The sequence below is a fragment of the Salmo trutta genome, chromosome 33, assembly GCF_901001165.1.
Source record: "Salmo trutta chromosome 33, fSalTru1.1, whole genome shotgun sequence".
Classification (NCBI taxonomy): domain Eukaryota; kingdom Metazoa; phylum Chordata; class Actinopteri; order Salmoniformes; family Salmonidae; genus Salmo; species Salmo trutta.
In genome coordinates, this window is record NC_042989.1 from 44,104,824 (window position 1) to 44,126,785 (window position 21,962).

The 21,962-nt window shown below is 43.0% G+C and overlaps 1 protein-coding gene across 1 annotated transcript in view; it reads left to right on the top strand.

Annotated features, from left to right (window-relative positions):
• Positions 1-1,033: 1,033 nt before the first annotated feature.
• LOC115172181 (GDNF family receptor alpha-4-like) overlaps positions 1,034-21,962 on the top strand; it is a 62,971-nt gene continuing 42,042 nt past the window's right edge. The window contains exon 1 of the mRNA XM_029729337.1: positions 1,034-1,568. Within this exon, the coding sequence (XP_029585197.1) occupies positions 1,514-1,568 (55 nt within the window). The 5' untranslated portion in view covers positions 1,034-1,513. The remainder of the gene's footprint in view (positions 1,569-21,962) is intronic.

A 21,962-nucleotide genomic window follows, 5' to 3' on the forward strand; every position in this document is an offset into this window, starting at 1 on the left:
GAAACAACAACTGCTCGAGTCACACCAGGAACGCACAATCCCTCCATCAGTGCTCAGACTGTCCGCAATAGGCTGAGAGAGGCTGGACTGAGGGCATGTAGGCCTGTTGTAAGGCAGGTCCTCACCAGACATCACCGGCAACAATGTCGTCTATGGGCACAATGTATATGAGATTGCTAAGTCACGTGGTTGAAGAGCTATTGACATTTTGTAAATTTGATTTGATTTGAATAGTGTGACCATGCAATTTGTTGACATTCCCTAACTCGTTGCAACGACGGTGCGCCAGGGAAACTCAGGTTGGAATCAGGAAACTCAGTTGGAATCAGGAAAATATGACCTGTGGAATGTTGTACACCTGTTTTCCTTCAACAGGTATGATGCTCAAATCGTGCGCGAGCTATTTATATTGGCAGGTACGAATGTCTGGCGAATATCGAAAGTTAAACCAACTTCACCACGTTAACGGCTGCAGCTGAGAGCGCGCATAGCGTAGTGTGTCTGTGATTGGACCCCTGGTTTTAATGTCTATGTATTGGAGCCCTGGTTTTAATGTCTGTGATTGGACCCCTGGTTTTAATGTCTGTGATTGGACCCCTGGTTTGAATGTCTGTGATTGGACCCCTGGTTTTCATGTCTGTGATTGGACACATGGTTTTAATGTCTGTGATTGGACACATGGTTTTAATGTCTGTGATTGGACCCCTGGTTTTCATGTCTGTGATTGGACACATGGTTTTAATGTCTGTGATTGGACCCCTGGTTTTAATGTCTGTGATTGGACCCCTGGTTTTAATGTCTGTGATTGGACCCCTGGTTTGAATGTCTGTGATTGGATCCCTGGTTTTAATGTCTGTGATTGGACACCTGGTTTTAATGTCTGTGATTGGACCCCTGGTTTTAATGTCTGTGATTGGACCCCTGGTTTTAATGTCTGTGATTGGACCCCTGGTTTTAATGTCTGTGATTGGACCCCTGGTTTAAATGTCTATGGATTGGACTCATCCGCAATTTCTCACACTCCGGGCGCAGGTGAACGAACGGCGACCGGACTAGCGAGCGAGCATGGGGAGAGAACCCAACCGTTACAGGACAGGAAGAGCAACTCAAATAGAAATAGAGGGCATTTTCAAGCTGTGTTAAGCCGCAAGGTTTGACACCAAAATAACATTTTTTTGTTGTTGTTGTTGTATTTGCTATATAATTAGCCTAATCTAATTTCAATTTCTGTGTATAGCGTTACATGTATTAATGAACGCTCTAGATTTTGTATGTTAAGCTACTGTTTGTAGCTTGTATCTTTTTATATCTGGCAAAAGTTTGACTATTTCGAAGGATGTTTTTCATTTTTTTCCAAACCATGCTTTAAGAATCTTGCGTCTACGGTAACCGGGGTGAAAATCACCGCAGACGTGGTTTTTAAAATCTTCCTCCGGTGACAATTTCAACATCGAGAAGGCATTCATCTCATCGTTCATCAAACCCACACTCAGGATTCCGACAGTTCAAATTAATGTCGCCTTCCAGAATGGACTTCTGCCTTTACTTTCTCCAGGTGGCCATTATTGGTGAGTTGAACACGTCTGACTTTATTGGAATTAAATGACTGTAAAGTCCTTGCGCTGGTCAGGCTAAACGGGGGGATGAGGGGTGCAAAGTGTATTTGGTTGGGGTAATTTAAATCAGTAGGTACAATATTCTCATCCATCTAGATTATTCTGATGAAACAGACATACTACAGTTCAGACTGTTATTTCTATGGAATGACTGTAAAGTATTGATTATTGTTTTGTGGATGAGGGATTATTGCAAATTGATGTAGACGCGTAATAGTCTGCATGTTACCAAAGCCATGTTTTACAGGGTTGCAGGCTAAACAGAGTGTGAAGCAAGAATTCTGGAATTACCTTTACGTCGTTGAACTTCATAGACGCTCGTTAATGTTATTTGATTTTGGCTTAATTTCGGCAGCCTATGAAGATGTTTCTGTCTTGCATATTTGGCTGTAGTGGGGTGAATGAATCAATATGTGCGTGAACCATAGACATGACAAATAGTGGTGCTGAGGATGCAGTAAAACCTCCTGAAAAAAATCACACAAAAAAAAATATATATATTTTAGGGGGAAAAAAACATTTTTTTTTTTTTTTACTAAAGTAGTGCAGTGGTTTTTTATTAGTATTAGCAGACTGGTGTTATATCAATAGTAAACATCTGTATTGCAGGCAACAACAACATTCAGCATCTTGGCTTTGACAGATAAAGGTAATTGTATAATTCAGAGCAGTATCTTGCAGGATTCAATAGAAGGACTTGTAAGAGTTGTTTCCCTGTTTCTTTCTCTGTGTTGCCATTCTAATGGATTAAAGAAAGATCAATAGGGCTCAGTTGGTAGAGCACAGCACTTGCAATGATGTGGATTTGATTCTCACAGGGGACCAGTATGAAAAAGTCTGAAAATGAATTTGCTCACAACTGTAGGTTGCTCTGGGTAATGAATAGACCATTTCAATTATCACATCGAAATAAATTGTATTTGTAAAGTACTGGAAAACAAATATCAAGCAAGTATTTTTATATTCCACAAGTAGTATCCTTTACTAGTCCTGTATAACAGTAGTGTACTGGGTCTTTACTAGTCCTGTATTACAGTAGTGTACTGGGTCTTTACTAGTCCTGTATTACAGTAGTGTACTGGGTCTTTACTAGTCCTGTATTACAGTAGTGTACTGGGTCTTTACTAGTCCTGTATTACAGTAGTGTACTGGGTCTTTACTAGTCCTGTATTACAGTAGTGTACTGGGCCTTTACTAGTCCTTTATTACAGTAGTGTACTGGGTCTTTACTAGTCCTGTATTACAGTAGTGTACTGGGTCTTTACTAGTCCTGTATTACAGTAGTGTACTGGGCCTTTACTAGTCCTGTATTACAGTAGTGTACTGGGTCTTTACTAGTCCTGTATTACAGTAGTGTACTAGTCCTGTATTACAGTAGTGTACTGGGTCTTTACTAGTCCTGTATTACAGTAGTGTACTGGGTCTTTACTAGTCCTGTATTACAGTAGTGTACTGGGTCTTTACTAGTCCTGTATTACAGTAGTGTACTGGGCCTTTACTAGTCCTGTATTACAGTAGTGTACTGGGGCCTTTACTAGTCCTGTATTACAGTAGTGTACTGGGTCTTTACTAGTCCTGTATTACAGTAGTGTACTGGGTCTTTACTAGTCCTGTATTACAGTAGTGTACTGGGCCTTTACTAGTCCTGTATTACAGTAGTGTACTGGGTCTTTACTAGTCCTCTATTACAGTAGTGTACTGGGTCTTTACTAGTCCTGTATTACAGTAGTGTACTGGGTCTTTACTAGTCCTGTATTACAGTAGTGACTGGGTCTTTACTAGTCCTGTATTACAGTAGTGTACTGGGCCTTTACTAGTCCTGTATTACAGTAGTGTACTGGGTCTTTACTAGTCCTGTATTACAGTAGTGTACTAGTCCTGTATTACAGTAGTGTACTGGGCCTTTACTAGTCCTGTATTACAGTAGTGTACTAGTCCTGTATTACAGTAGTGTACTGGGCCTTTACTAGTCCTGTATTACAGTAGTGTACTGGGTCTTTACTGGTCCTGTATTACAGTAGTGACTGGGTCTTTACTAGTCCTGTATTACAGTAGTGTACTGGGCCTTTACTAGTCCTGTATTACAGTAGTGTACTGGGTCTTTACTAGTCCTGTATTACAGTAGTGTACTGGTCTTTACTAGTCCTGTATTACAGTAGTGCACTGGGCCTTTACTAGTCCTGTATTACAGTAGTGTACTGGGTCTTTACTAGTCCTGTATTACAGTAGTGTACTGGGTCTTTACTAGTCCTGTATTACAGTAGTGCACTGGGCCTTTACTAGTCCTGTATTACAGTAGTGTACTGGGTCTTTACTAGTCCTGTATTACAGTAGTGTACTGGGTCTTTACTAGTCCTTTATTACAGTAGTGTACTGGGTCTTTACTAGTCCTGTATTACAGTAGTGTACTGGGTCTTTACTAGTCCTGTATTACAGTAGTGTACTGGGTATTTACTAGTCCTGTATTACAGTAGTGTACTGGGCCTTTACTAGTCCTGTATTACAGTAGTGTACTGGGCCTTTACTAGTCCTGTATTACAGTAGTGTACTGGGTCTTTACTAGTCCTGTAGTGCACTGGGTCTTTACTTGTCCTGTATTACAGTAGTGACTGGGGCCTTTACTAGTCCTGTATTACAGTAGTGTACTGGGTCTTTACTAGTCCTGTATTACAGTAGTGTACTGGGCCTTTACTAGTCCTGTATTACAGTAGTGTACTGGGTCTTTACTAGTCCTGTATTACAGTAGTGACTGGGGCCTTTACTAGTCCTGTATTACAGTAGTGTACTGGGCCTTTACTAGTCCTGTATTACAGTAGTGTACTGGGTCTTTACTAGTCCTGTATTACAGTAATGCACTGGGCCTTTACTAGTCCTGTATTACAGTAGTGCACTGGGCCTTTACTAGTCCTGTATTACAGTAGTGTACTGGGTCTTTACTAGTCCTGTATTACAGTAGTGTACTGGGTCTTTACTAGTCCTGTATTACAGTAGTGTACTGGGTCTTTACTAGTCCTGTATTACAGTAGTGTACTAGTCCTGTATTACAGTAGTGTACTGGGCCTTTACTAGTCCTGTATTACAGTAGTGTACTAGTCCTGTATTACAGTAGTGTACTGGGCCTTTACTAGTCCTGTATTACAGTAGTGTACTGGGTCTTTACTGGTCCTGTATTACAGTAGTGACTGGGTCTTTACTAGTCCTGTATTACAGTAGTGTACTGGGCCTTTACTAGTCCTGTATTACAGTAGTGTACTGGGTCTTTACTAGTCCTGTATTACAGTAGTGTACTGGTCTTTACTAGTCCTGTATTACAGTAGTGCACTGGGCCTTTACTAGTCCTGTATTACAGTAGTGTACTGGGTCTTTACTAGTCCTGTATTACAGTAGTGTACTGGGTCTTTACTAGTCCTGTATTACAGTAGTGCACTGGGCCTTTACTAGTCCTGTATTACAGTAGTGTACTGGGTCTTTACTAGTCCTGTATTACAGTAGTGTACTGGGTCTTTACTAGTCCTTTATTACAGTAGTGTACTGGGTCTTTACTAGTCCTGTATTACAGTAGTGTACTGGGTCTTTACTAGTCCTGTATTACAGTAGTGTACTGGGTATTTACTAGTCCTGTATTACAGTAGTGTACTGGGCCTTTACTAGTCCTGTATTACAGTAGTGTACTGGGCCTTTACTAGTCCTGTATTACAGTAGTGTACTGGGTCTTTACTAGTCCTGTAGTGCACTGGGTCTTTACTTGTCCTGTATTACAGTAGTGACTGGGGCCTTTACTAGTCCTGTATTACAGTAGTGTACTGGGTCTTTACTAGTCCTGTATTACAGTAGTGTACTGGGCCTTTACTAGTCCTGTATTACAGTAGTGTACTGGGTCTTTACTAGTCCTGTATTACAGTAGTGACTGGGGCCTTTACTAGTCCTGTATTACAGTAGTGTACTGGGCCTTTACTAGTCCTGTATTACAGTAGTGTACTGGGTCTTTACTAGTCCTGTATTACAGTAATGCACTGGGCCTTTACTAGTCCTGTATTACAGTAGTGCACTGGGCCTTTACTAGTCCTGTATTACAGTAGTGTACTGGGTCTTTACTAGTCCTGTATTACAGTAGTGTACTGGGTCTTTACTAGTCCTGTATTACAGTAGTGTACTGGGTCTTTACTAGTCCTGTATTACAGTAGTGTACTGGGTCTTTACTAGTCCTGTATTACAGTAGTGTACTGGGTCTTTACTAGTACTGTATTACAGTAGTGTACTGGGTCTTTACTAGTCCTGTAGTGCACTGGGTCTTTACTAGTCCTGTATTACAGTAGTGTACTGGGCCTTTACTAGTCCTGTATTACAGTAGTGTACTAGTCCTGTATTACAGTAGTGTACTGGGTCTTTACTAGTCCTGTATTACAGTAGTGTACTGGGTCTTTACTAGTCCTGTATTACAGTAGTGTACTGGGTCTTTACTAGTCCTGTATTACAGTAGTGTACTGGGTCTTTACTAGTCCTGTATTACAGTAGTGCACTGGGTCTTTACTAGTCCTGTATTACAGTAGTGTACTAGTCCTGTATTACAGTAGTGTACTGGGCCTTTACTAGTCCTGTATTACAGTAGTGTACTAGTCCTGTATTACAGTAGTGTACTGGGCCTTTACTAGTCCTGTATTACAGTAGTGTACTGGGTCTTTACTAGTCCTGTATTACAGTAGTGACTGGGTCTTTACTAGTCCTGTATTACAGTAGTGTACTAGTCCTGTATTACAGTAGTGTACTGGGTCTTTACTAGTCCTGTAGTGCACTGGGTCTTTACTAGTCCTGTATTACAGTAGTGACTGGGGCCTTTACTAGTCCTGTATTACAGTAGTGTACTGGGCCTTTACTAGTCCTGTATTACAGTAGTGTACTGGGTCTTTACTAGTCCTGTATTACAGTAGTGTACTGGGCCTTTACTAGTCCTGTATTACAGTAGTGTCCTAGTCCTGTATCACAGTAGTGTACTGCGCCTTTACTAGTCCTGTATTACAGTAGTGTACTGGGTCTTTACTAGTCGTGTATTACAGTAGTGTACTGGGTCTTTACTAGTCCTGTATTACAGTAGTGCACTGGGTCTACTAGTCCTGTATTACAGTAGTGTACTGGGTCTTTACTAGTCCTGTATTACAGTAGTGTACTGGGTCTTTACTAGTCCTGTATTACAGTAGTGTACTGGGTCTTTACTAGTCCTGTATTACAGTAGTGTACTGGGTCTTTACTAGTCCTGTATTACAGTAGTGTACTGGGTCTTTACTAGTCCTGTATTACAGTAGTGCACTGGGTCTTTACTAGTCCTGTATTACAGTAGTGTACTGGGTCTTTACTAGTCCTGTATTACAGTAGTGCACTGGGCCTTTACTAGTCCTGTATTACAGTAGTGTACTGGGTCTTTACTAGTCCTGTAGTGCACTGGGTCTTTACTAGTCCTGTATTACAGTAGTGTACTGGGCCTTTACTAGTCCTGTATTACAGTAGTGTACTGGGTCTTTACTAGTCCTGTAGTGCACTGGGTCTTTACTTGTCCTGTATTACAGTAGTGACTGGGGCCTTTACTAGTCCTGTATTACAGTAGTGTACTGGGCCTTTACTAGTCCTGTATTACAGTAATGCACTGGGCCTTTACTAGTCCTGTATTACAGTAGTGACTGGGCCTTTACTAGTCCTGTATTACAGTAGTGTACTGGGTCTTTACTAGTCCTGTATTACAGTAATGCACTGGGCCTTTACTAGTCCTGTATTACATTAGTGTACTGGGTCTTTACTAGTCCTGTATTACAGTAGTGTACTGGGCCTTTACTAGTCCTGTATTACAGTAGTGTACTGGGCCTTTACTAGTCCTGTATTACAGTAGTGTACTGGGTCTTTACTAGTCCTGTAGTGCACTGGGTCTTTACTTGTCCTGTATTACAGTAGTGACTGGGGCCTTTACTAGTCCTGTATTACAGTAGTGTACTGGGCCTTTACTAGTCCTGTATTACAGTAATGCACTGGGCCTTTACTAGTCCTGTATTACAGTAATGCACTGGGCCTTTACTAGTCCTGTATTACAGTAGTGTACTGGGTCTTTTCTAGTCCTGTATTACAGTAATGCACTGGGTCTTTTCTAGTCCTGTATTACAGTAGTGTACTGGGTCTTTACTAGTCCTGTATTACAGTAGTGTACTGGGCCTTTACTAGTCCTGTATTACAGTAGTGTACTGGGCCTTTACTAGTCCTGTATTACAGTAGTGTACTGGGTCTTTACTAGTCCTGTATTACAGTAGTGTACTGGGTCTTTACTAGTCCTGTATTACAGTAGTGTACTGGGTCTTTACTAGTCCTGTATTACAGTAGTGTACTAGTCCTGTATTACAGTAGTGTACTGGGTCTTTACTAGTCCTGTAGTGCACTGGGTCTTTACTAGTCCTGTATTACAGTAGTGTACTGGGTCTTTACTAGTCCTGTATTACAGTAGTGACTGGGGCCTTTACTAGTCCTGTATTACAGTAGTGTACTGGGCCTTTACTAGTCCTGTATTACAGTAGTGTACTGGGTCTTTACTAGTCCTGTATTACAGTAGTGTACTGGGCCTTTACTAGTCCTGTATTACAGTAGTGTACTAGTCCTGTATTACAGTAGTGTACTGCGCCTTTACTAGTCCTGTATTACAGTAGTGTACTGGGTCTTTACTAGTCCTGTATTACAGTAGTGTACTGGGTCTTTACGAGTCCTGTATTACAGTAGTGCACTGGGTCTACTAGTCCTGTATTACAGTAGTGTACTGGGTCTTTACTAGTCCTGTATTACAGTAGTGTACTGGGTCTTTACTAGTCCTGTATTACAGTAGTGTACTGGGTCTTTACTAGTCCTGTATTACAGTAGTGTACTGGGTCTTTACTAGTCCTGTATTACAGTAGTGTACTGGGTCTTTACTAGTCCTGTATTACAGTAGTTTATTGGGCCTTCTGCATCGTCACCCCCCCATCCACCAAACTACTTCTCTCTTCGGCTATAGTGTGAACGATATTCTCATCTCACCATGTTCTCAAACATACCCATTTCCAACGGGTAACAGTGTATTACCTAAACTTGCGTTATGCTCTCAATTCTGACTTTGGATGTGAGCTGAACGTAGTTCTCACTGTACCACGAAGCTTCCGTCTGGCCACTCTACCATAAAGGTCTGATTGGTGGCGTGCTGCAGAGAAGGTTGTCCTTCTGGAAGGTTCTCCTATCTCCACAGAGGAAGTCTAGAGCTCTGTCAGAGTGACCATCGGGTTCTTGATCACCTCCCTGACCAAGGCCCTTCTCCCCCGATGGCTCAGTTTGGCCGGGCGGCCAGCTCTAGGAAGAGTCTTGGTGGTTCCAAACGTCTTCCATTTAAGAATGATGGAGGCCACTGTGTTCTTGGGGAACTTCAATGCTGCAGAAATGTTTTGGTACCCTTCCCCAGATCTGTCTCTCGACATAATCCTGTCTCGGAGCTCTACGGACAATTCCTTCAACCTCATGGCTTGGTTTTTGCTCTGACATGCACTGTCAACTGTGGGACCTTATATAGACAGGTGTGTGCCTTTCCAAATCATGCCCAATCAGTTTAATTTACCACAGGTGGACTCCAATCAATTTTTCGAAACATCTCAAGGATGATCAATGGGAACAGGATGAGCTCAATTTCGAGTCTCATAGCAAAGGGTCTGAATACTTATGTAAATAAGGTCTTTCAGTTTTACATTTTTTATACATTTGCAAACATTTCTAAAAACCAGTTTTCACTTTATCATTATGGGGTATTGTGTGTAGATTGATGAGGAATTTTGTATTTATTTAATCCGTTTTAGAATAAGGCCCGTAACCTAACAAAACCGAATCATCAATGACAGTATTTAGGCCTATATAGCATTTGCAAAGTCATCAACAGTTATTGTTTCAAGTCAGGTAGGTAGCCTAGTGGTTAAGAGCGTTGGGCCAGCGACCTAATGGTCACTGATTAGATTCGCTGAGCCGACGAGGTCAAAAATCTGTCAATGTGTTCTAGAACACTTAACCCGAGCTGCTTCCTGTATGTCACTCTGGATAACAACGTCTGCTAAATATATAAAATATAAACCAGGAATTCCCCTAAAAATAGAAAATACAATAGGCCTAAGGTTTCAGGCTCTGGTTCATCTCAAATATAGTGATATTAAAATTGGGTTTGGTTGTCAACGCAACCAAATATCAACATTTAAAGGAGATGTATCTTCTTCTTGGATAGTTCCTGTCTGTGCCTCTGACTTTAATTCCAGTTTTGTCTACAAATTAATAATTGATATGTTGTATTCACATCTCCATCTCAACCGAAAATCTAATTTAACTCTTTTCACTCGTGGGAATTGGCCTCTACGAATAGAGCTAAATTGGCCTATACGAATAGGGCTAAATTGGCCTCTACGAATAGGGCTAAATTGTCCTCTACGAATAGGGATAAATTGGCCTCTACGAATAGGGCTAAATTGGCCTATACGAGTAGGGCTAAATTGGCCTATACGAACAGGGCTAAATTGGCTTCTACGAATAGAGCTAAATTGGCCTATACGAATAGGGCTAAATTGGCCTCTACGAATAGGGCTAAATTGGCCTCTACGAATAGGGCTAAATTGGCCTATACGAATAGGGCTAATTGGCCTATATGAGTAGTGCTAAATTGGCCTATACGAATAGGGCTAAATTGGCCTATACGAATAGGACTAAATTGGTCTCTACGAATAGGGCTAATTGGCCTATATGAGTAGGGCTAAATTGGCCTCTACGAATAGGGCTAATTGGCCTATACGAATAGGGCTAAATTGGTATGTTTCTTACAGAAGAAATATGAACAGCGTAACCATGGTAGCAATTGAAAGGGAACCGTTTGGAGATTATGGGGAAGTTAATAGACCCAAAGATGAGGACACCTGTTCACCTGAGACAAGACTGAATCCAAACATTACGCTGTTGATTTTATGTGTATTTTACATTTTACTGTACATTTACTGTACTTTTCACAGCATTTGTTGATAATGAAATCTGAAAACACTCTAGATACATTCAGTAACATGATAAGAATATTCCTGGAAAATGTGGGGTAGCTACGACTTAAGACAAAGAAATGACAATGGTTTGAGTGAGAGGACTAACTGGTGTCTCCAAGTGGACACGCATAGTTCTTAAGTAATTTCAATGCACTTTTAATTAATAATAAGGTGCATTGTTGAGCTCTCCTATCTGTACCATTGAGGAACTACTGCAAGCACACTTGTAGTTGTTTAGTTTGGAACATAACCCTGCATGCCCACCATCACACAATAACTGTTGTTGTTTACGCAATCCAAAAACGGACCAATAGAAATCGCGGTAACACTTTATTTGAGGGTCATAACCATGTCGTAATATGTCATAACAGCTGACATAACTTGTCATAACCTGTCATAATGTGGTCATAACACTGTCATGACCCATATATTAACACGTTGTGACATATAATGTGTTATTTTATGGCTGGTTATGACATCTACATAAGAGTGTCAAAACCCACATTTATTAAAATATTTTTTTTTCCTGCCAAGAAGTTTTCCTTTTATATGAAAGTTTATTTCTTAAATCCTTTGTTGTTGAAGTTGTAATGAATTCTTTACGGTCTTGATTTTTTTTCATCATATTTTACATTGCTTGTAGAAAATACACTTTATGACACTGTCAAGAAGCATTATGACCATCCTGTGTCACTTTACTTGGATTAAGAAAATACACTTTATCACACTGTCATGAAGCATTATAACCATCATAATCATATCAGCCCGATAGACCTATCACGTACAGTACATGCCCTTATATCAGTCATCAGTCAAAAAGAGGGTGTCTTGTCCTGCTCCTGAAATCTGCTCCTGCATTCATCACAGTCATCAGAAACAGAGCACTGGGGTAGGTGCATGTCTGACATCAATGTGGTGAACAATTACAATGATCATTTAATATGGTCAATTTTCAGAAAATGGTATATAACATAAACATACTGTTGACGAGTAGGCCGTGGTGTAACGGAATGGTTTGCCTTGTGTGGTAGGTTTTGTGGGTTTTGACACTCTTTACTTAGGTGTCATAACCAGCCATAAAATAACGCTACATATGTCACAACATGTCTTAATATATGGGTCATGACAGTGTTATGAACACGTTATGACAGGTTATATGACAAGTTATATCAGCTGTTATGGGAAATTATGACATGGTTCTGATCGTGTCGTAATGTGTTAAGACACTAGGTTTCAAGTAAAGTGAAATTCGCAATCTAGATCAGTTGGGCACCATTTGAAAGCCTCTTATATAAAATACAATATTACAGTGTTAGACTTTCACAGTGCAATTCAGAGAAACAGGTCATTTTGGTATTGGTACAATGGAGTCATGAGTGCATTCAGGTGTGTGTTGCCACGGTGAATTTCCTTCACAATAGACAACATAGGCTCATTCTGTTCAGAACAGCCCAGGGTCTGATGCCATGTCATCTGGTAACTGTACGTCAAACATTGTGATCATAAAGGTTGACATTGTAAACTCGGCAAAATAATATACGTCCTCTCACTGTCAACTGCATATATTTTCAAACTTAACATGTGTAAATATTTGAATGAACTTAACAAGATTCAACAACTGAGACATAAACTGAACAAGTTTCAAAGATATGTGATGAACAGAAATTGAATAATGTGTCCCTCAAAAGTAACAGTCAGTATCTGGTGTGGCCACCAGCTGCATTAAGTACTGCAGTGCATCTCCTCCTCATGGACTGCACCAGATTTGCCAGTTCTTGCTGTGAGATGTTACCCCACTCTTTCACCAAGGCACCTGCAAGTTCCCAGACATTTCTGGGGGGAATGGCCCTAGCCCTCACCCTCCGATCCAACAGGTCCCAGACGTGCTCAATGGGATGGAGATCCGGGCTCTTCGCTGGCCATGGCAGAACACTGACATTCCTGTCTTGCAGGAAATCACGCACAGAATGAGCAGTATGGCTGGTAGCATTGTCATGCTGGAGGGTCATGTCAGGATGAGCCTGCAGGAAGGGTACCACATGAGGGAGGAGGATGTCTTCCCTGTAATGCACAGTGTTGAGATAGCCTGCAATGACAACAAGCTCAGTCCGATGATGCTGTGACACACCGCCCCAGACCATGACGGACCCTCCACCTCCAAATCGATCCCGCTCCAGAGTACAGGCCTCGGTGTAACGCTCATTCCTTTGACAATAAACACAATCCGACCATCACCCCTGGTGAGACAAAACCGCGACTCATCATTGAAGAGCACTTTTTGCCGGTCCTGTCTGGTCCAGCGACGGTGGGTTTGTGCCCATAGGCGATGTCTGGTGAGAACCTGCCTTACAACAGGCCTACAAGCCCTCAGTCCAGCCTCTCTCAGCCTATTGCGGACAGTCTGAGCACTGATGGAGGGATTGTGCGTTCCTGGTGTGACTCGAGCAGTTGTTGTTTCCATTCTGTACCTGTCCCGCAGGTGTGATGTTCGGATGTACCGATCCTGTGCAGGTGTTGTTACACGTGGTCTGCCACTGCGAGGACGATCAGCTGTCCTTCCTGTCTCCCTGTAGCGCTGTCTTAGGCGTCTCACAGTGCGGACATTGCAATTTATTGCCCTGGCCACATCTGCAGTCCTCATGCCTCCTTGCAGCATGCCTAAGGCATGTTCACACAGGTGAGCAGGGACCCTGGGCATTTTTCTTTTGGTGTTTTTCAGTCAGTAGAAAGGCCTCTTTAGTGTCCTAAGTTTTCATAACTGTGACCTTAATTGTCTACCGTCTGTAAGCTGTTAGTGTCTTAACGAGCATTCCACAGGTGCATGTTCATTAATTGTTTATGGTTCATTGAACAAGCATGGGAAACAGTGTTTAAACCCTTTACAATGAAGATTTGTGAAGTTATTTGGATTTTTACGAATTATCTTTGAAAGACAGGGTCTTGAAAAAGGGACGTTTCTTTTCTTGCTGAGTTTATATGACATGAGTTTATATGACATGAGTTTATATGACATGAGTTTATATGACATGAGTTTATATGACATGAGTTTATATGACATGAGTTTATATGACATGAGTTTTATGGTTTTGAAATGGGAAGTGCACATTTGGACTCACAGGTGTTTGGGTTGTTTGGGGTGTTTGGGTTGTTTGGGTTGTTTGGGGTGTTTGGGTTGTTTGGGTTGTTTGGGTTGTTTGGGGTGTTTGGGTTGTTTGGGTTGTTTGGGGTGTTTGGGTTGTTTGGTTGTTTGGGTTGTTTGGGTTGTTTGGGTTGTTTGGTTTGTTTGGGTTGTTTGGGTTGTTTGGGTTGTTTGGGTTGTTTGGGTTGTTTGGGTTGTTTGGTTTGCTTGTCTAACATCAAAGTGGTATTTATTATAATCCTCAACGGCTCATCTTTTCAGAATACATCAAGTCCTCTTAATTTACAGCTTTTCTCTCACTCAGACATCAACACATTTTGCTAAAGTTTCCCAATTAGCAGAAGGGATGGGGGCAACTTCCTGTCACGTGGTGCTCAAGTTCAGAACAGCTGTCAGTCAAAACCCCCATACAGAGCTGAGAAGCACAGAACGAGAGCCTGATGTATAATGTTAGTGGACAGCCTGACCTGATGTATAGCGTGTTAGTGGACAGCCTGACCTGATGTATAGCGTGTTACTGGACAGCCTGACCTGATGTATAGCGTGTTACTGGACAGCCTGACCTGATGTATAGCGTGTTACTGGACAGCCTGACCTGATGTATAACGTGTTACTGGACAGCCTGACCTGATGTATAGCGTGTTACTGGACAGCCTGACCTGATGTATAGCGTGTTACTGGACAGCCTGACCTGATGTATAGCGTGTTACTGGACAGCCTGACCTGATGTATAGCGTGTTACTGGACAGCCTGACCTGATGTATAGCGTGTTACTGGACAGCCTGACCTGATGTATATGGAGAAACATGGAGAAACATCTGCTTCAAACATTGATATTTGGTTGCTATTGATATTTTGAAATAAAATTAACTTGTCAACAAGTTAACGCAGTCATGGGTGAACAAGGAGTACAGGAGGGGGCTGAGCATGCAGTGTTGAGGATCAGCGAATTGGAGATGTTGTTTTCCTACCTTCACCACCTGGGGACGGCCCGTCAGGAAGTCCAGGACCCAATTGCACAGGGCGGGGGTTGAGACACTGGGCCTCAAGCTTAGTGATGAGCTTGGAGGGTACTATGGTGTTGAATGCTGAGCTGTAGTCAATGAACGGCATTCTTACATAGGTATTCCTCTTGTCCAGATGGGTTAGGGCAGTGTGCAGAGTGATGGCGATTGCATCGTCTGTGGACCTATTGGGTCGGTAAGCAATTTGAAGTGGGTCTAGGGTGTCAGGTAGGGTGGAGGTGATATGGTCCTTGACTAGCCTCTCAAAGCACTTCATAATGACAGAAGTGAGTGCTACGGGGCGATAGTCGTTTAGTTCACTTACCTTTGTATTCTAGGGTACAGGAACAATGGTGGCCATATTGAAGCATGTCAGGACAGCAGACTGGGATAGGGAGAGATTGAATATGTCTGTAAACACTCTAGCCAGCTGGTCTGTGCATGCTCTGAGGACGCGGCTGGGGATGCCGTCTGGGCCGGCAGCCTTGCGTGGGTTAACACATTTAAATGTCTTACCTCGGCCACAGAGCAAGAGAGCCCACAGTCTTTGGTAGCGGGCCGCGTTGATGGCACTGTGTTATCCTCAAAGCGGGCAAAGAAGGTGTTTAGTTTGTCTGGAAGCAAGACGTCGGTGTCCGTGACGTGGCTGGTTTTCTTTTTGTAGTCTGTAATTGCCTGTAGACCCTGCCACATACGTCTCGTGTCTTGAGTCGTTGAATTGCAACTCCGCTTTGTCTCTATACCGAAAGGAGGGCGAGGGAGGGAATTGTAAGCTTTTCAGAAGTTAATGTAGCAATGGTCCAGTGTTTTTCCAGTGCGAGTGCTACAGTCGATATGCTGATAGAATTTTGATAGCATTGTTGTCAAATTTGCTTTGTTAAAATCCCCAGCTACTATAAATGCAGCCTCAGGATATGTGGTTTCCAGTTTACATAAAGTCCAGTGTAGTTCCTTGAGGGCCGTCGTGGTATCGGCTTGAGGGGGATATACACGGCTGGGATAATAACCGAAGAGAATTCTCTTGGGAGATAATACGGCCGGCATTTGATTGTAAGGAATTCTAGGTCAGGTTAACAAAATGACTTGATTTCCTGTATGTTGTTACAATTACACCATGCGTCGTTAATCATGAAACATACACCCCCGCCCTTCTTTTTCCCGGAGAGATATTTATTCCTGTCGGCGCGATGCCCTGAAAGAGCCAGGTGGCTGTACCGACTCCGACAGCATATCCCGAGAGAGCCATGTTTCCGTGAAACAGGGTATGTTACAATCCCTGATATCTCTCTGCCTCTCTGGAAAGAGAGATATCAGGGCCTGATTTCTTGCCCTGATTTCGTCGACCTTATTATCTAGGGACATTAGCGAGTAATATACTCGGGAGCGGTGGGTGGTGTGCACGCCTCCGAAGTCTGACCAGGAACCTGCTCCGTCTTCCTCTTTTCCGGCGGCGTTGTTTTGGGTCGGCCTCTGGAATCAGTTCTGGGTGGTACGGACAAATGATCCGCTTCAGGAAAGTCGTATTCCTGGTCGTAGTGCTGGTTGTGCTGGTAAGTTGACGTCGCTCTGATATCCAATAGTTCTTCCCGGCTGTATGTAATAACAAGAATTTCTGGGCTAACAATGTAAGAAATAATACATAAAAAAAACTAAATTCTACAAAGTTTCCTCAGGACTAGAAGCGAGGCAGCACTCTCTGTCGGCGCCATCTTGATCACTTGTACCGTTTGCTTTAAATGGAATCTCATCTACAGTCCAGGTCATTTGGTTCTGCTATTAGATGAAGGACAGTGCTATCACAGTGATGCCACTTCATTAAAGCCGTTAGATGCAGTTTATCATAGCACAATTAATGTATTCATCACTGCGTTTTCTACCAGACAGTTGGTTGGCCCTCTTCGATGTCGCGTAGGTTAATACATTGCTATGTTTTCATTTATAAAGACCTTTTACAAAAAGTCCCACTGTACATAACATCTTTACTAAGCTTTAAACATGTGAGTTACCACACCCGGCCTCAGGGATGGTTAACTCAGGGAATTATTTTGGTCTCTGCTGAGTGAGGTAAATCAGCCTTTAGTGTTCTTGCTCCTTATTTGTGGAACCATCTTCAAAATGTTGTTAAATGTGATCTTGTGGCGCCTCTATGGTAATTCAGAAAGCTGATTGAGGATCTTATTGCTGATAAATGTGATCTTGTGGTGCCTCGAGGTCAATTCAGGAAGCTGATTGAGGACCTTATTAGTGATGAATGTTTGTTTTTTTATTAACGTGTTTTTCTGCTTGCATTTTGGATCTATATTTTGATGTGTGAATTTTCTGTAATTCAGAGCTCATCTGTAAAGAGAACTTGGTCTCAATATGACTAACTGATAAATAAAGGTTAAATAAATCACATTAATCTGTTGTATAAATAAACAAAATAGCTGACATTGTAATCCCATTTGACATTTGCTGTGCTTTTAAATGGTTGAAAGCACAGTGATAGACATTTGCATTACAACTAAACCAAAACTCATACATTGTTTTTCAATTGGGAATTCAACTAACTTCTGGCTGTCTTTTTGACTGGGTGAATAAAGGTTGGAATCTCATTGAGCAACGCCTCAACCAAATATGACTTAATTATCCACGTTGACGTAGTGTGGAAGTCATAAACAAGCATTGAGCTGGCAAATGCAGGAAAGTGCTGTTTGAATGAATGCTTATGAGCCTGCTGCTGCCTACCGCCGCTCAGTCAGACTGCTCTATCAAATATCAAATCATAGACTTAATTATAACATAATAACACACAGAAATACGAGCCTTAGGTCATTAATATGGTCAAATCCGGAAACTATAATTTCGAAAACAAAACGTTTATTCTTTCAGTGAAATACGGAACCGTTCCGTATTTTATCTAACGGGTAGCATCCCTAACTCTAAATATTCCTGTTACATTGCACAACCTTCAATGTTATGTCATAATTATGTACAATTCTGGCAACTTAATTACGCTCTTTGTCAGGAAGAAATGGTCTTCACACAGTTTGCAATGAGCCAGGCTGCCCAAACTGCTGCATATACCCTGACTCTGCTTGCACAGAAAGCAAGAGAAGTGACACAATTTCCCTAGTTAAAAGACATTCATGTTACCAGGCAAAATTAACAAAATATGCAGGTTTAAAAATGTATACTTGTGTATTGATTTTAAAGAAAGGCACTGATGTTTATGGTTAGGTACAGATTGGTGCAACGACAGTGCTTTTTTCGCTAATGCGCTTGTTAAATCATCACCCGTTTGGCGAAGTAGGCTGTGATTCGATGAGAAATTAACAGGCACCGCATCGATTATATGCAACGCAGGACAAGCTAGATAAACTAGTAATATCATCAACCATGTGTAGTTAACTAGTGATTATGTTAAGATTGATTGTTTCTTATAAGATAAGTTTAATGCTAGCTAGCAACTTACCTTGGCTTCTTGCTGCACTCGCATAACAGGTAGTCAGCCTGCCACGCAGTCTCCTCGTGGAGTGCAATGTAATCGGCCACAATCGGTGTCCAAAAATGCCGATTACCGATTGTTATGAAAACTTGAAATCGGCCATTCCGATTAATCGGTCGACCTTTAGTTAGTACCATATTAACAATGTGCAGGGATACTGGAGTGATAGAGGTAGATATGTATAGGGGTAAGGTGACTAGACAGCTGGATATAAGATAAACAGAGTAGCAGCAGCTTGTATGTGAGTGGGTGTGTAGTCAGTATAAAGTGCATGTTATGTGTGTGTGTGAGAGTGTGTAGAGTCAGTATAAAGTGCAAGTTATGTGTGTGTGTGAGAGTGTGTAGAGTCAGTATAAAGTGCATGTTATGTGTGTGTGAGTGGGTGTGTGAGTGGGTGGGTGTGTGTGTAGGGCTCTGAGACAGTGTAAAAATAAAAGGTCAATAAAGATACAACTCAGATAGTCCGTGTAGCTATTTTGTTAGCTATTCATCAGTCTTATTGCTTGTGGATAGAAACTTTTCAAAGCCTGTTGGTGCCTGACTTGATGCACTGGTACCGCCTACCGTGCGGAAGCAGAGAGAATAGTCTATGTTGGGTGGTTGGAGTCTTTAACGATGTTCTGGGCCTTTCCTACCACACCGCCTGATATAAATGTCCTAGATGGCAGGGAGCTCGGCCCCAGTGATGTACTGGGCTGTCCGCACCACCCTCTGTAGGCAGTGATGCAGCCAGTCAATATGCTCTCAATGGTACAGCTGTAGAACTTTTAGAGCATTTGAGGGCCCGTGCCAAACTATTACAACCTCCTGCGAGGGAAGAGGTGCTGTCACGCCTTATTCACGACTGTGTTCATGTGTTTAGACCATTTTAAGTCTTTAGTGATGTGGATACCGAGAAACTCTCAACCTACTGCACTGCAGCCCCGTCGATGTGGACGGTGGCGTGCTCGGCCCTCCTGTTTCCTGTAGTCCACGATCAGCTCCTTGGTCTTACTGACGTTGAGGTAGAGGTTGTTGTTCTGGCACCACACTGCCAGGTCTCTGACCACCTGCCTGTAGGCTGTCTCATCGTCGCCGGTGATCAGGCCCACCACCATTGTGTCGTCAGCAAACTTGATGATGATGTTTGGAGTCATCCGTGGCCACTCAGTTGTGGGTGAACAGGGAGTGCAGGAGGGGCCTAAGCACACACTCCTGTGGGGTCCCAGTGTCAGAGGTAATGTTGCCTACCTTCACCTTACGGGTCGGCCCGTAAGGAAGTCCAGTATCCGGTTGCAGAGGGAGGTGTTCAGTCCCAGGGTCCTTAGCTTGGTGATGAGCTTGGGGGGGGACTATGGTGTTGAACACCGAGCTGTAGTCAATGAACAAGTATTCCTCTTTTCGAGGTTGGTGAGGGTAGTGTGGAGTGCAATTGAGATTGTATCGTCTGTGGATCTGTTGGGGCGGTATTGGAGTGGGTCCAGGGTGTCTGGGTTGATGGAGATGATGTGTTGTACCTTAACTAGCCTCTCAAGGCACATCATGATGACAGATGTGAGTGCTACAGGACAGGTAGCCTTAGAGCTCTTAAGATCAGGAATGATGGTGGTCAGCTTGAGACGTGGGGATTACAGACTGGGACAAGGAGAGGTTGGACATTACAGACTGGGACAAGGAGAGAAACATTACAGACTGGGATAAGGAAAGGTTGAAAATGACCGTGAATATGCCTGCCAGCTGGTCTGCGCGTACTCTGTGAACGCGCCCGGGAATACCGTCCAGCCCTTACGAGTGCTGAACTGATTAAAATCCTTACTCACGTCGCCTTCGGAGAGGGAGATTACCCTGTCCCCTGGGTCAGCGTGGTGCCTTGAGCACAGATCGGTGTTGGTTTTTGTCGAAGCATGCATAAAATGCATTGAGTTAATCTTTTAGAGAGTTATCGTTTGGCAGATCATAGCTGGGTCTTTCTTTGTAAGCATGCGTCAGGAGTCGGAGCCTGTGGATTCCACCATGTTCCTATATTGTCCTTTTGCTTGTAGAAGGACTTCATATACTTGTTTGTGTCTTCAGCCGTAGCCCTGGGGTTGGCTGCGATAGCCCTTTGTGCAGTAGCCCTGTCCTTTAGATTAGCACCAACATCTGCGTTATTCCGGGGCTTTTTGATTAGGGAAGCAGTGAATCTTCACTGTGGGGACAACGTCGGGATTAATGAAGCTGGTGACAGAGGGTAGTTAGCAAGTCGATGCTATCGTCGGAGTCCCAGAACATTATACAGTCAGCGCTAGCAAAGCAGTCTGGTAGCATAGCCTCGAAACGGAGGACTGTTTTTCAAAGGATCGCGTCATGGGTACTTCCTGTTTTTGAGTTTCTGCTTGTAAACAGGAAGCAGGAGTATAGAGTCATAATCTAATTAACCTAATTGGGGATGAGGGAGGGCCTTGAATGCTTGCTTGTGGGTAGAGTAACAGTGGTTTAGAACTTTATTGGCCCTAGTGGAGAAGGAGACGTGTTGATGGAAGTTGGGCAGCCTCCGGGTTTATGCTTTCCTGCTTGTTTATAGCCTTGTACAGTTTGTTAAGTGCCAGCTTGTTGTTTTTATTGTCCTGAGGTGGAATATATACAGCAGTCATGATAACAGATGAAAACTCTCTCGGGAGGGTAGAAGGGTGAACAATAGGTGGAAACTTGCGCTGCGCTAGAGTCAGCACACTATTAGCCTTTTGATGAAGAGGCATACCCCCCCCCCCCCCTGCATTTATCTGAATCCAATGTGTCATGAATGCTCCCGCTCTCCCTCGCCAGACTTTCCTATCATTACGCACACCTGTCCCCTGCGCTACGCACACCTGTCCCCTTCGTTAAGCTCACCTGTCCCCTTCGTTACGCTCACCTGTCCCCTTCGTTACGCTCACCTGTCCCCTTCGTTACGCTCACCTGTCCCCTTCGTTACGCACACCTGTCCCCTTCGTTACGCTCACCTGTCCCCTTCGTTACGCACACCTGTCCCCTTCGTTACGCTCACCTGTCCCCTTCGTTACGCTCACCTGTCCCCTTCGTTACGCACACCTGTCCCCTTCGTTACGCTCACCTGTCCCCTTCGTTACGCTCACCAGTGCCTCATTGGACACACCTGAACTCCATCAATTATTTGATTGCTTCCCCTTTATCTGTCTGTTCCTCACATTATTCCCTGTGTCTGCATTGATGTCGTTACTTTGTCCCCCTGTCCAGATGCTGTTCCTGTCCTGTTTCATGTCCGTTATTTATTACATGTTCTATCTGTACCAGCTTCCTGTCTCCACCGTCGATCCTCACAATCTGCTTGGTGAATGGAGAATCGATCGAGTTGGATAGCCATGGGGTTATCTTGTCTGAAAGCCGTGTTTCAGAAAAGCAGAGAATATTGCCAGAGCAGTCCACTGTGTTGTGAAATCTCAACCAATCACAGCAGGCGTTGCTAGCTGAGCTTCATTCCAGGGGTTTCTTGCAGTGCCTACTCCACTGCCCCGTAGCCAGTGATGGAAACTCATATCAGACGTAACAGTCTGCAATTTCTAAGTTCTTAGAACATCAAAAGGTTTAGGGCTGGACCAAAAACCTTCAGGACTGAAGCCCCGGAAGGCCAAACCTAATGAAGCCTGTAATGAAAACCAAGCATAATCACGCAGACACACA